This window comes from Eurosta solidaginis, chromosome 3, assembly GCF_040869045.1.
Source record: "Eurosta solidaginis isolate ZX-2024a chromosome 3, ASM4086904v1, whole genome shotgun sequence".
In the NCBI taxonomy this organism is placed as follows: domain Eukaryota; kingdom Metazoa; phylum Arthropoda; class Insecta; order Diptera; family Tephritidae; genus Eurosta; species Eurosta solidaginis.
The window spans coordinates 253,553,993-253,570,150 of record NC_090321.1 but is presented as its reverse complement, the minus strand read 5'-3'; the positions used below and the strand labels follow the sequence as shown (position 1 = coordinate 253,570,150).

The 16,158-nt window shown below is 33.0% G+C and overlaps 1 protein-coding gene across 10 annotated transcripts in view; it reads right to left on the bottom strand.

Annotated features, from left to right (window-relative positions):
* The window catches only part of qvr (protein quiver), a 75,977-nt gene that overhangs the window by 23,930 nt on the left and 35,889 nt on the right, over nucleotides 1-16,158 (bottom strand). For 8 of the 10 annotated variants that reach the window (XM_067775948.1, XM_067775947.1, XM_067775952.1 and 5 more), the window contains 2 exons: nucleotides 8,395-8,451; nucleotides 1,338-1,484 (listed from right to left, as the gene is read on the bottom strand). In XM_067775948.1, the coding sequence (XP_067632049.1) occupies nucleotides 1,338-1,484; nucleotides 8,395-8,451 (204 nt within the window). Of the gene's footprint in view, nucleotides 1-1,337; nucleotides 1,485-8,394; nucleotides 8,452-14,166; nucleotides 14,215-16,158 lie in introns of all 10 variants that reach the window. The other 2 variants (XM_067775957.1, XM_067775954.1) reach the window with 2 other exon arrangements.

Genomic DNA, 16,158 nt, shown 5'->3' with positions numbered 1-16,158 from the left:
ACCGTTAATTTAGAATATTCTGGACACGGTCTTTTAATACTACCTTACGAGGTTCGAAAATATCAAATAAGTATATACATAATATTCCAAATATAAACCGATTTCCCAAATTCTTAAATGGGGAGAAATGTTCCGAACATACTCATTCCGTAAGTTTACATGCTCAATGAGTACCTTTCGTTATGGCATCTCCATTATTTACTGATGACATTTTTACATGACTCGATTTACTACTCGAGTTTTTCACGTTGAACGATGAATTTTGAATTGGTTTAGGTTTCGTATGTTCATAGGCTTACGAAAGTGCACGAATCCTTGGTGTCCGTACTTTTCATAAAACCTTTGTTCAGCCGCACTAATAGATCGTAGCATAGTTCACTAATTCATCATAAAATTTAAAAAAAATGTTCTAAGGAATTATGCAGTTCAGTACTTATCGGGTATTTATAAACTGATTGCGTTCTATGTCTACTACTAATATTTTTTGAAAAACGGCAAAGAAACAACACAGTTAATGGATGTCAGTTCGATTTGTCAGTCGAGCAAATCTCTTGTGATTGAATCAGGATTTATTATAATATTGGAATATTTTAAGTTTTGAAACTTGATTTCAATTTTTTATTTAGGCTATATTTATTATTATTGGTCTAGAAAAGTCAGTACAAAAATTTTCCAAATAGTTTTTTCTGCTCTGTTTTTTTTTTTTTTTCATTGGGACAAAGAAAAAACTTTTGCTGGACGAATAACCACTTCCTTATTTTAAATTAAAATATATTTTTATTTTTGATTTTTTTGCTATTGCTAAATAGAGCTGCAAAACTATCGATAGTGGCGCATTCGATATGTTTGATAGTTTGATACGATACTATCGAAAACTATAGTGTTGTAAATTCAAACGAAATATGTTTAATATATATGGTGATTCTTATAAATCAAGTAAACGAATCTCTCTGATCTCGCAACTTGATACTGGTAATACCAGGGTCAAAAAAGTGACTTATATATTTTGTTTCCGGTTGGAGGCGGTTTAAGGATATCGCACAGGGGTAGGTTGAACTGGCCGGTCCATGAGGACCTCACATAGACTGAATGAGTCCGTAGTATTAATTATTTTTTTCATACTAAAACCCAAAAATGATAATTCTATAGTAGAAGATTTCATACATAAAACAAAGTGAGGCGACTCAAAAGTTCAGGCGGTCAAATAAAAGCCGGGCTCACAACTAATTCATATCCAAATCCATCGGGCAGTGTTTTTGCTATCGTAAGTGCCATCGATAGTTTTGCAGCTCTATATTGATGTTCTTTGGGTTTTTTTTTTCGCAATTTTCACTTACGTGATTTCGAATGCCGCACCATTTTCACACAACAGCCATTACAAGTCATTAGCGGTGGTTGATCTCGTGGCAATGCCGTATAGTTGAAAGGATCCTTACAGCGTGCATCCGTCCATGAATCACATTCATAGCAATAGATTGATCGTGCTGTGATTGTATTTTTTATTGAACATGATTACGAGCATATTTAGGCGAATAAAAGATCAATTAGTATATATCTAAATAAATGTATCAAATGAAATTTTATACTTTTTAATTTCTATTACTTAATTTTAATTATTAGTATTTTTTTTATTAAACTCAGTGCAAAACATTTACATATGTACATATCGATAGGTCATGCAAAATTTACTACAAAATTATAATATTTTTAACATGCATATCTAAAAAGCAAACAAAATCTAGTAAAATAATATGAAAGTTTGACGCGAAAAATATACTCCATAACTTAAAAAGAACTTCAAGTAGACTAATTACAGGAAGAAGTAAGTCAAAACTACTTCAATACTTCAAAAGGCAATAATGACCGCCATAGTTCTCTTTGAATCTCGTTTTTAGAGCTAAGATATATTAAAAATAATATTTTGTTACGTTGAATTCAGTTGAATTTCTGAGAACTATTATTAACGCTATATGTGTGCACCTCATAATCTTGACTTTAAGAATCTCAATAATCTTCAGAAATCCTGAGAAGACATACTGCCGACCTGAAATAAACCCCGACAAAACACGATCAAGACACATTTTGTATAATAGCATGACGCACTAAACCAGACAGGTGAAGTCAGCAGTACAACAACAAAAATTTGACAGCCTTCATAATTCGGCCATGAATTTTGAAGTAGTAGGGAGGAAAATCGTTGATATTACTTTGCTACTTTTTTACTACCTTTGTAATGCAATCAGCGGAAAAAGGCCAAACTATATATATCCTCACATTGGCAGCGGGAACAGGAAAGAAAAGAGAAAAGAAAAGAAAGTAAATGGGAAGAAAAAGTATGGGAAGTTTAAGGGCAGTCGGAAAATGGAAAAAGAGAACAAGATGAAGGTAGACAATGACAGTAAAAGTAAGAATAAGGGTAATGTTTTTTGAAAAAGGATTAAAAAGAAACCTCTATGACTCGAAAATAAATTATTATTTAAAGGCTTGGTAAAAAATTTACTAACTAAGCCCTTCCTCAAAGGAATTCTAAGTCTTCACAGCTATTTTTCCAGGCATTCCATAAATATTTCAAATAAAAGTACAAAGTTCAATAATTCAAAACTACAACAAAAATTTGACTTTTTCTTGCAATACAATAACTTTTGTATTTTTAACTAAAAATATGGACTTTGTGTGGATCATATTCGCTGAACGTGCTGTAAGTCCAGCACAACTGAGAAATTTGTGATTGGCACTTAAAAATGGAAAGGTCACAAGAGACCTTTGGTCAAGTTGCGACAAACCTAGAAGAGTTACAACTTTGGTGTCCTAGCTTATTTCATACTCACATTTCAACTCGCCACCATTAGTACTTGCATAGTTTTTTTTTTTACTACAGACGTTAAAATGACAAGTAAAAATTTGACAACATGTTGAATCACCATGTACTTAGCTTATTTCTGATGCCTTGGGGAAAATTTTGAAATATTGGTGGTCGAAGAAACGGTGGAGTCTCCAAGTGTTAGAACAAAATGTTACTTATTTAATAAGGGCCAATATCTCCTAGGACATCAAAGCCTAGACTCTTCATAATACTGGGCACATGGTTGAAGGATACCTTGCCATCAGTTTAATCTTAAAATGCAAATTTAAGATAATGGAATATAAATTTGTTCAGAAAATGTTATCTGTGTGATTCCACCTTTCAGAAAAATACCATGGTTACTTTGTTGCAAAATTGTTGTTGTACAGTGTTCTTAAAGCAATCATAACAATTTATAATAAATTCGTAATATAAAAAGCGAAATGCAAATTATAAAAAAACTGCATAGCCCTGATACATAGATATATCTATTTGAAGAACGTCATAAGTCATAACGTTAAGGATTACAAATCTTATTTTCTTGAATTATGGCGTTCCTTTAATTATTTTACGATATGTGTGTTTGGTAACATGCTACTGAGCATACAGTGCGTTAATTATATTTTCGTGAAGCAAATATAGGTAAATAAGAAGGATGGGTAAGCGTGGCTCTTAGTGCCAATTATGGCAGTTTGCGTAGTAAATTTTGGAATATTGTTTTCATACATATTAAGTTCTTTATTTAACACAACAAATTTATAGTAAACTTATAGAAAGTACAATGTATTGATTAAAAGGTACTGGGCTGCTGTGACGTCAGATTGTGGGAAATTGTCCTTTTATAAAAAAGGGGAAAATGGGAATTTTTTTGACTTCCATAAAAAAAGGGTTCTTTCTTTTAGCAAAACTATTTATTTAAGAAAAGCTTCTCATAAACTAACTACAAATAATCAGCACTCTTAACAATACTGACTGTTAAAATGATTCCTTGTTTTTATTCGTACTGTACCCTGGCACAATTTCACTAGGCAATATGTTTGTATTTCAGGCATCTCAAGAAACAATTGTCAATTTTTATTTTGCTTGACCTTTCATTCATATTTTGCACAATGCACAACAGCATGCATTTATTTAGTATCCTTTCTTCAGAAGACACAATTTGAAATATTTCACCATATTTTTATGTCATTTGCAAAGAAAAAGCTTTTCCAAAGAAGTAGTTAAGAGGAGAAAGAGTACAGGAGCTGGTTGGAATCTGTGCCGGGCGATTCATTCAAAGCCTTTTGTAAGGCGTGCAATGCGTCGTTTCAACTCTGACTCAAACACATTTGATAGCTCGGACTAGCTTTTTATACTCAGTTGAGCAAAGCTCACAGAGTATATTAAGTTTGATTGGATAACGGTTGGTTGTACAGGTATAAAGGAATCGAGATAGATATAGACTTCCATATATCAAAATCATTAGGATCGAAAAAAAATTTTATTGAGATGAGTTGAGCTTATGACGCAGAATAGAAAATTAGTAAAATTTTGGACAATGGGCGTGGCACCGCCCACTTTTAAAAGAAGGTAATTTAAAATTTTGTAAGCTGTAATTTGGCAGTCGTTGAAGATATCATGATGAAATTTGGCAGGAACGTTACTCCTATTACTATGTGTACGCTTTATAAAAATTTGCAAAATCGGAGAAGCACCACGCCCACTTTAAAAAAAAAAATTTTAAATAAAATTTTAACAAAAAATTTAATATCTTTACAGTATATAAGTAAATTATGTCAACATTCAACTCCAGTAATGATATGGTGCAACAAAACACAAAAATAAAAGAAAATTTCAAAATGGGCGTGGGTCCGCCCTTTTTCATTTAATTTGTCTAGGATACTTTTAACGCCATAAGTCGAACAAAAATTAACCAATCCTTTTGAAATTTGGTAGGGGCATAGATTTTGTAACGTTAACTGTTCTGTGAAAATGGGCGAAATCGGTTGATGCCACGCCAGTTTTTATACACAGTCGTCCGTCTGTCCTTCCGCATGGCCGTTAACACGATAACTTGAGCAAAAATCGACATATCTTTACTGAACTTAGTTCACGTACTTATCTGAACTCACTTTATCTTGGTATAAAAAATTAACGAAATCCGACTATGACACGCCCACTTTTTCGATATCGAAAATTACGAAAAATGAAAAATATGCCATAATACTATACCAAATACGAAAAAAGGGATGAAACATGGTAAGGTAATTGGATTGGTTTATTGACGCGAAATATAACTTTAGAAAAAACTTTGTAAAATGGTTGTGACACCTACCATATTAAGTAGAAGAAAATGAAAAAGTTCTGCAGGCCGAAATAAAAAACCCTTGAAATCTTGGCAGATATTACATATATAAATAAATTAGCGGTATCCAACAGATGATGTTCTGGGTCACCCTGGTCCATATTTTGGTCGATATCTGGAAAACGCCTTCATATATACAATTACCACCACTCCCTTTTAAAACTCTCATTAATACCTTTAATTTGATACCCATATCGTACAAACAAAGTCTAGAGTCACCCCTGGTCCACCTTTATGGCGATATCTCGAAAAGGCGTCCACCTATAGAACTAAGCCCGAGTCCTTTTAAAATACTCATTAACACCTTTCATTTGATACCCATATCGTACAAACATATTCTAGAGTCATCCCTGGTCCACCTTTATGGCGATATCTCGAAAAGGCGAACACCTATAGAACGAAGGCCAACTCCCTTTTAAAAATACTCATTAACACCTTTCATTTGATACCCGTATCGTACAAACAAAGTCTAGAGTCACCCCTGGTCCACCTTTATTGCGATACCCCGAAAAGGCGTCCACCTATAGAACTAAGGCCCACTCCCTTTTAAAATACTCATTAACACCTTTCGTTTGATACCCATATTGCACAAAACGCATTCTAGAGTTACCCCTGGTCCACCTTTATGCCGATACGCCAAAAAGGCGACCACCTATACAACAACCACCACTCCCTTTTAAAACCCTCATTAATACCTTTAATTTGATACCCATATCGTACACACAAATTCTAGAGTCAACCCTGATCCACCTTTATGCTATATCCCTAAATGGCGTCCACCTATATAACTATGGCCCACTCCCTCATAAAATACTCTTTAATGCCTTTCATTTGATACTCATGTCATACAAACACATTCCAGAGTTTCCCTCGGTTCATTTTCCTACATAGTTATTTTCCCTTATGTTGTCACCATAGCTCTCAACTGAGTATGTAATGTTCGGTTACACCCGAACTTAACCTTCCTTACTTGTTTTTATATAAAAAAGGCTGTTCTCACCTATATTAATAATTAATATAGTATATGTATACATCTATTTTATTAAGTTAAGTATTACACTTAGCTGATGAAATCGCTGCCCATTAACAACTCGAGGGCACGTTCCAGAAAAGGAAAAACTTTGAACCCTGTGGGAATTTCATGGCATTTTTTGTTTAGGATGTGGGAAGTTAGTTATACGATATTTTAATTTTTGTGGGTATTTTTATAGTTTATCTGGCATCACTGCTGAGTTGTCCTAACTTTTCAAATTAAGTTTCTATTTTTTCCTTAAAACCTTTATATGGCTTCCATCAGCCCTCCGCTTGCCCATCTGTTATATGCATACATATATGCTTACACATTAGGGCGGGTCGATTTGTGGGGAGGCAAAAAAATCGCCCATTGCTCTGTGAAAATCATATTCTAGGGATCTATCTAGGGGGTGTGCCACTGGCATCGGTGGGTCGGGCCTCCAAAGTTAGTGGGGGTCCGTCATACGTTTGGACTCGATTGGAGCACTCTAAATGGGTCAAAGTGGGATTTTTCAAAATTTACCCCTACCTGGGGGGGGGGGGGGCATCAGAATTCGTTTTAGAGGTATGGTTCCTTCGGCAAAGTTTCTTATTTTTATCCCTAGAATACGATTTTCACAGAGCAATGAGCGATTTTTAAATCGACCCGCCCTATTACACATACATATTTAGAAGTAAACATTTACATGGAAAGTGTTTGTAAAGAAATAATGTCATAAAATATTCATGTAGTATAGCAAAATTTACTTTAAAAAATATAAAGTGTTAAAAAGATAATACAAAGTTGTTGTAATGGGAACAGTCAGGCCCACTTGCAGAACGAAAAGTTCAGAGTTTACCTGACATGACAAATTTTAAAATTACTTCTCAGCTAAAAAAAATACTTGCCGTCTGCAAATGCACCTTAGAGATTAACGGTACATATGTATATATTCAAAGTTTGAACAAAAAAATGGAGTAATTGAAATTTGTATTTTATCCCAATCATACTCCACCTTGCTTTATTTATGTTATTTTTTATCAGGTGTTACCCTGTTTTGAATATGTAAAAATTTAAATTGATCACATGAAATGTTTAATAAAGACGCCTTAATCAGTATTCGAAAAAAAATTTATTTTCACTTTGAGACACTTTTGATACGTGTTTAGTTGCTGGTTAAAATGTAACCCAATTAATTAAGCATAAACTAGAAGCACAGGCACATACATAGCTTCTCATACGTGGCACCCTGTAGTTTCAAATATAAAGTTTATTTTGATATATAGGTGATCCCTGCTCACCGTAGGTGCTATGCTTTAATCAAATTTTATATTGGAAATAATGGAAACAAATAAAATCTTGAAATCTTTCATGAATACGTCACTCTTGAGAATTTTCCAAAAACTTTTTTAATTCACAATATTCAAAAACGTTTGGAAAATATATTTTTCCCTTTTTTACTTGTATTTACTAATATCGTTTGATCCCTAGTTGAGCGCCACTGAAAGTGAGAATGTGTACTAGATTTAACACAATAGAAGGTATGGGTACCATTGGCTTTAGGGATTTAGCGTATGAAATCTAGCGTCACTACCCACCAATATTGCGCATTACATTTAAGAGTAAACACACCCCCAAATTAATGAAAAAATTAATAATAATTTGTAAAGCTCTAAAAAATGTTGTTTCCAAACAAAAAACTATAAAAGCTTTAAAAATTAATTTTATTAAAATTATTTGGGGGGAATTGCATGTTGCGGATCCCCAAAATATATGCATATATCAAAAACAAAAAATTTAAAAAAATAATGGCATACAAGCAGGATAATCGAATATCTGTGTACGCATAAATGTGGTGTGGGTTTCCTTTTTTATTTTATATTAAGCTTAAAGCACCCGATGACAAACAAAATAAACAAATTTTTATTATATAATTAAACACTTAAAGCTTTAAACATTTAAATTTGCAAAACTTTTTTATGATAAATATATTTTAAATATAATACTTTTTCTTTATTTTAATTTTGAAATTCTCCTAATTTTTTAATTGACAAAAAAAAAACAGCAAAAGACAATTACTAAATTTAGTAGGCTTTTTAATTTTTTGTTTAAAGAAAAAGAGCGTTAATTTTTAAAAAAGACAAAATATACATTATTTTGCTTGGCATGTGGAAAGGAAAAATTGTGAAATTTGTTTTAGGCATGAATTCATACTTTGACATTCAGCTGACACTTGTGGAATCCAAATGAAAATGAGAACTCCAAATGCCGCTGTAAAAAGAGCAAAAAGAAAAATAGAGACAAATATTGTTGTTTGTGTTTTTTTTTCGTTGAGTGGATAGAAAGGAAAATTAAGTTATTTCGTTAGATCTTTTAATTAAATTTTACATTAGTTATATATATTATATAATTATTTAAAGATTTTTGCGAGTTATTTTTATAATGTTTCCGGAGCTATCAAATTTTGAACTCATTTCAATTATCTTTGTGCTTAGAGCTAAGTGTCTACAAAAACTTTTTTTATTAATAACGCCTTGCTGAAATTAGTTCCTTAATAAATAATAATTTTTAATAACATATCGTTAGCTTAATGTGAAAATGTGCTAAGTCAATTTTTTTGAAAAATTCTATTTTAATGCAGTTTTAACACTGAATTCAAAATACATCGATCACAAACAAAAAAATGTTTTTATTTTTAATTTTTACGTGCTGTGGGCAATGATGTGTAAATGTGCTAAGTCGTCAGCTGTTAAAAAGAATGTGCTAAGTCAACCTATCAATAATATCAATCTGAATTACTAGTCATTTCTTTGTGCGCGCATGCTTTGTTGTTGTATTAATGATAAATACACTACCCGAAGGCTTTGGGGAGTGTACCGACGTTGATGGTCCTTTGCCGGGTATACATAGATCCGGTATGTCCAGGTAAATAAATAAATGTAAGGCGCTATAACCTCCGAAGAGATCTAAGGCCGCTTCTCTTCCAATTTGCGTCGTGCTCCTCTTGATTTTCCCTACAAGTTGGCCGGACGGGACCAACATATTTTATGCCGACTCCGAACGGCATCTGCAATGCAGATGAGTTTTCACTGAGAGCTTTTCATGGCAGAAATACACCCGGAGCGCTTGCCAAACACTGCCGAGGGGCGACCCCGCTTAGAAAAATTTTCTTCTAATTGAAAAACCTTATTTCTAAAATTTTGATGTTGCTTTGCCCGGGGTGTGAACCCAGGGCATACGGTAGGCGGAGCACGCTACCATCACACCATGGTAGCCGCCAATTTCCGGTAGCAAATCACTATTAACGTACTAGCCCGACCATCTCGGGAACGATTCATATGACCACATTAAACCCTCTAGGCCATCCCGCCCTCCCCACCCCCTAGTTCCATGAGAAACTTGAGGTCGCCTGAGTCTCGACTGTCAATGAAACAGGATTCGCCACGAGTAGGTGAGGTTGACAATTGGGTTGGAGAAGCTACATATATGTTGCGCTGACAACCCCTTGAGAAGGTTGCGCAACACAACCCCTTGAAATTGGATTCACCTCCATTGAGATATGTCTTTGGTGAATGCTTTGCGCTGATCAATCCTTACATGTCGATAACTACATGCTTTCTTACAGACTAGTTAAAAATAGAAAACAATTCAAGCTTAAACTTATATAAGCTGTTATTAAGATTAATAACACTACTGAATCGATTTGCTAGACGTATAGTCCTAGTTATAGGTTCATTCATAGCATAATTCGTTTTATGAGTTATTTCGATAAATAATCTATTATGCCGAAGATCACGCAGTGGAATATATCGAATGAACAAATTAGATAAATCAGAGTAATTCGTGCTAAAGTTTATTACATTATAGGCAAGCATGAGTGAGATAAAAGTTCTTCTGTCATGCAAAGCCTGAAGACCAAGCAATTTTTGCCTGCTGGTATATGATGGGAGGCCGTCTGGCCAGTGAAGCATGCGTAAAGCAATTTTTGTAAACAATTTTTGAACTTCCTCAATTTTATAGGAGTTAGATTCATAGAAAGGATTCCATATTATTGAGCAATATTCAAGACCACTTCTGACCAAGGATATATAAAATGCCTTCAACGTCATAGGGTCCTTAAAGTCACTGGTGTTACGTCTACTGAACCAAACCATTGCAACAAATTTTGAAACAATGAACTCAATGAAAATAGAAAAAGAGAGTTTGGAGTCAAAAATTACACCCAAGTCTTTACTCTCTTACGATTAAGAGATTTAGCATTTAGTTTGTAGATAAAGTATGTGGCAGTTGTCTTTATGGAATAAGACACGACACAACATTTGTTTGAATTTAAAAATGTATTATTGTCTGCGCACCATCCGGCAAAAGAGTCCAGATCAGAACCATTAGAAATATTTTGACAAATAAATAAGTATTTTTTGTGAAATATATAGTTTTAGTGTTATATTTCAATCATTAAAGCTGAAGAATGATGGGGAAACATATTGAGTAAAAAGTGTTAAGTCAGGAGAAAAAATTTGTTTTGAGTGTGGAAATTGTACTAAGTCATAAAATAGCTGCTGAGTTAGCACACATGATTTTTATTTATCTTCTTCAAAGCTTCTACAATCAAAAGTATTGCACCTAAGGTATCCTCATTCACAGTTTTGAAAAAAAAGGTTATTTCAAAAATTATTCATTTTTTTTCATCTCCTGTAAAATTCGTAAAAGTTCACTTGGCACATTTTCACATTAAGCTAACGATATTTACTTTCTGTGTAGAACTTGCTTAAATTAGTTGAATTGGACGAGAATATATCAGATATCGATATAAATGATATATTAATCTTCACTGGAGTAAGTAAAGAGAATTTTATTGAAGAACGCTATACCTAAGTCGGAAATTTTTACTTAAGCTTAAAATTTTGTAAGCATTGTGGATAAGGCAAGTGTGAAATCTTCAGCATAGACGTCAAAATAACATGATTCTTAAAAGTTAGCTGACATAGTGTGTTTTCGAAATGGCAGCAGAGATAGTGCGATATACAACTAAGCCCATTTTCACTATCTATAGATAATTTAGAATTTAACTGTAGGATAGCAATCCTTCAGGTAGCTTCATTTGATACCTTCGTTTTCCCAATACAGGGTGACATCGATTGTAAATACACGAAAGTTAAACAAACAGCTAATCGTTTACATTTTTGGCTTGCCTTTAGCAGACAGTCGATACTTCAGTTAGCATGACGAAAACGAATATGTCGATAACTAATAGATAAGTTACTAACTGAAGGTAGTGAAAACACCCTTAAGAAGTCGATATGTAAACGACGAAATAAACAAAATTGCCCGTGGTTTAGAAAAAGTTTATTAAGGCCCCATTACTGATACTTAGCATAGACTTGACTTGACTTGGCGTAAACTTGGCAACTTAGCGTTGATTATACTCCACTTAGCGCATACAATCTGGCATCATAATCAATAAATGTCAATTTGTATGACAAAATGTCAAAATGAAATGGAAACAAACAAATGGCTTCTCAAAATGTAAACGTCACTTAGAACTTACATAGAAGATCAAAATTCAACAGACTTCTGAGTCAAGTTAAGTGTTGCTAAGTTTTGAGTAATCAGTAACATGCAATGTTCTTTTAACATAACTGTAAGCTGTAAGTGACAGTTCTCAAGCCAAGTCAAGTCTATGCTAAGTATCAGTAATGGGGCCTTTAGTATGCGAGAGCAAAGGGGATAAATATAATAAGAGACGTCAGTCGTTACTTGTAGCCATTTGCTAAATCTTTTCTTCGAGGTAGTCGCTGGTTTTTTTTTTTTTTGGCGAGATGTGCATAAAATGTCTTCTATACATTTTCGTGGGGTATTTTTGTTTATTTTTCCGACTGTATTAAATTAATTGATGAATTCGCTTTCCAAAAATCATAGTTGCACCAAATGCCTACACGGCATGGATAAATGCGAGACAATTAAAAATGTCCATCTTAAAAAACATTAGGCATCAATTTTTTTAATTTCCAGCGAGTTACTCGCCACTTATAGTAGACTGGTGGCTCTTATTATATTTATCCTGTTTGGCGAGAGTACAAGGTGAAAATAGACGAGTTAGAGAGTAACGAGTAAATTAGTAAAAATTAAATAACATAGGTACTACTTTTTGAACACAGAACATGAGATGGACGGTGGATGTAGTGGACGAATACATATAAATATTTGTGTTTAATGAGTAATGTATGTCTATGAGTACTAGCGAGTACATCGTTAACGAGTACTGTGTTGTAGGGATAATATACGTTTGCGGAATTTTCACTAACATACAAGTAGTTAAATATTTACAGTTATCAGTGATTTAAAAATGTGAGAAACAATGTGTCCCGCTCGAAGTTCGAGACGCAACATTACTAACGAATCAATAATAACGAGTCAACGTTTAAACGAGCGAACAAGTTAACGATTCAAGTCAAAATTTTTTTAATATAAATGGTTAGCTTACTTAATAGGCAATTTTTGTGAAATACTTTTTATAAATTATAAAGTAAATACAAAAGAAGCAGCATGGGTAGAGCTGTTAGTTTTAATGTTTGGAGTGAGCTTGTTGAGTAAAAATAATGGTTGATCAGAAACAAGACAAAAAAATTAAATTTATTTAAAAAAAAAAAAAAATGTATTCATATTTAAAAAAAATAAAAAAAAACACATAAGCGGAGTTCACATAACAACAAAAATATGATTTGAGAGTCCGGAGAGAAATGTGCACTTCACATGTTTAACACGATAAAAAAGTTTAGGTTAGTTATCAGTTATTCAGCTGAGATGGGTTGGGGCAGAACCCCGACCACATTCACGGTCTCTTATTAAAAGAGCTGCTGAAGAGTCGAGTGCTGCACCACAAGATCAGGTAAGATATCTATTTCTTTATGTCTCAACTATATTCTATATCGAAGATTATTGTTATAAGCTTAATTTTTTCCTAATGCTATTATTTATTATTTGTCAGCGTCCATACTCCTTCACCATATACAAGGAACTACCAAAAAAAGTTAGCACTTCCTAATTCTGCTGCTTTGGTTAAATATATCCGCGGTAGGTATGCCTGTCGTAAAGGCAACTAAAATTTAAATCCCGTTCCTAGGCTTGGGACCTGTCAATAAAAAACGTTTTCCAATGAAAAATTTCAACAGGCTTCGGATGAAAACTCTTTTTCCTGATAACGACCAAGGCAAATGTTTAACGAACTATGATTTTAAAGACAGTGATTTGAGGGCATATACCTGGGTTGTTCCCGAAATTCGGGAATACCACGCCCTAGCAGTATTCGCTTCATTTAATTTTTTAATGGCATCCAAAAAGCAATTTTAATAGGAATTGTAAATGTATAATAGCTGAGTTCCAATAAACACTGATCTAGATCCCGATAAAAACCCCACGACATCCCCGTGTGTTAAATATTAATATTCTGTTTTTTTAAATGCAGAAATCCACGTAATTGTATATGGAAAATATATCCTATTTGTGGCATTTGTTTTAAATTTTAAATTAAAATTTTATGGGCGAATCGGGAAAAAATATTTGTAAATAAGAGGCACTTAATTATGTGTACACCTGATTTGAGTGCTACCAACTCCCATAAAACTGACCCGGATCGTTCCAGTGAGATTTGAACGTGAATCACAGCTGGATAGCTCATTGGAACGCCCTTATTGTCATCAAATTAGGACGAAGTTTAGAAAACTTCAGTACACTGTTTATCTTTTCATTTCATTTTTTATTTAAGTGTTTCTTTATTTTTTGGTAAGTGTTTATGAGCATTTCTCTTCAGTTACTAAAACGAAAAATTTAGCGTTGTAAGCTTTTTTTTTAATTAAAACTAAACTCAAAACTTATTACTTGTGTTAAAGTACTTTAGTTACAGTTTGCTGGCGGGTTAGTTACAAAATTTTGAATTTTACCAAAAATCAAATATTTTCAAATCATTTCACTAATTAGTTCACTTACATGGAAAACAATTGTCCGCCATTGCATTTTTAGCACAAAATAACATAACTGTTTTGGAAATCATATTTGGTTTTTATTTTTTTGAAATATTTTCAATGTTGGATAATGATATAAATGGTTGTTGATCGATGGTGGGTTTGGTAATGAATATGTGGTTGGCCGTAAGAAAGAAAATTTAAATTAAAAAATAAATTAAAAATGTGGTTAAATAAATTGATTATCCTTAAAATTAGCTAAAAAAATTCTAAAAATTACTTGTTTTTCGAAAATCGTTGTTCGAACGAATTTTGAACATTAGAGACGAAACCGACATCTCCATATATAATAGCCGTGTTTTTTTTACATGTATATACATCTGCATTTGCGGGAAAAAAAACGCTTATCATCACTTAGGTAATGTTTAGGAGACCCATCTAGGGGCAATTATTGATGACTCGTGGCAGTGGTTAAATAACTCGCTACAAAACGGGTTGTGCTTAATAGCGGAGAAACGCATCTCAGTTGGTCATAGTGTATAACCAATAGCTGAATCGGTTCCGTTGAAACGTGGACACACACTTTTGTCATAGAAATGGAGAATAGTGTGGAGATAAAATGGAGAGACATATTTCAGTTGCAACTGAGTATAATGCATACATACATTTAGCACTATTAATTTTCTGCCTATCAGTTACATAATAGTAGATTAAGTTAAGCACTTGGCAGTCTATACAAAGTTTAAGTGTATATACATGTAAAAAAAACACGGCTAATGTGCCCCAAATAAGTACTGTACTGGACTTTGGACAATGGATGCCACGTTAGAGCCCACCATTGTAAGCAATGCTTAGGTTTTTAGCAATACGTTATTTATGTTTTGGAACAACGAGCTTGAAGGGGTAGAACATATTTTTCGAGGTAGAACATCTAAAGATGAAAACAAATATTTAGTATCAAGATTTCAGAGTGGGAAGAGAAATGTTTTATGAAAAGCAAAACGTTGATAGAACCTCGAAATTCTAGTATAAATGGTACTGAAAAATGTAAAATAAACATTTATACAAAAATATGTTGACTTCATTTAGTGAAGGGATCATTTAATTTAGATCAACTCAAGGCCACTTTACGAAAACTCCAGTAAAACTGTTAAGCAAAACTATCACGCTCAGGGATACATAGTTTGTAATGGGTTTGGTGGTTAACCAAATATTAAAAATATTTTATTTTTTTTTTTTAATATTTTTTCATTTATTTGATGCTTAAAATATTATTAATCAAAAATTTTCATTTGGTATCACCAAAATTTTCATTTACAAAAACTAATTCGATAATAAAATATTTAAAATTTAAAGTATAAAATACAAAGTTAATAATTTAATAACAAATAATAAACACTGTTTTCTTTTTAACTTGAAAATTTTGAATAACTTCAAAATGAAAATTTTTGATTTTTAATTTATGATAACTTCAAATCAATAAAAATAATATTTTTTTAAATTTTAAAAGATAAATATTTTATTATTTAGTTTAATACCTAATATAATGGACTATAATGGGTTCTGTTTTTGAGCCCTTTCAGTTTAAAAATGGTCATGCCGCCTATTAAGTCGCTGTTTACACACAAACACTTTTGTAGCTGGAGCTCGCTGCTTGAAGAAGAGGGGGTGGCGAGGAAACCGGACGGGCACAGAGTTGAATGATTATTATTTGATTTGTATTTTAAATAATGATGATTCGGTGCTTAATATTTTGAATGAATAAAAAACTGTTTAGAAAAAATTGTTCAGAAATGTCAAAAACGTGGATGAAGGGAGTTGCCGTATGTAAATGAAATGCGCAGCACCAAAAGAGAAATTGCCGATGATTAGCAACAAAAGTTGTCGTTTGTTAACACGGTCTTATTTTTTAAATTTCAACACCTAAGTCGCAGTTTACACACAAATATTTTTGTTGCTGGAACTCCTTACTTGAAAAAGCGTGGGTGACGGAGAAAGCGGTCGGGCAAGAAAGAAT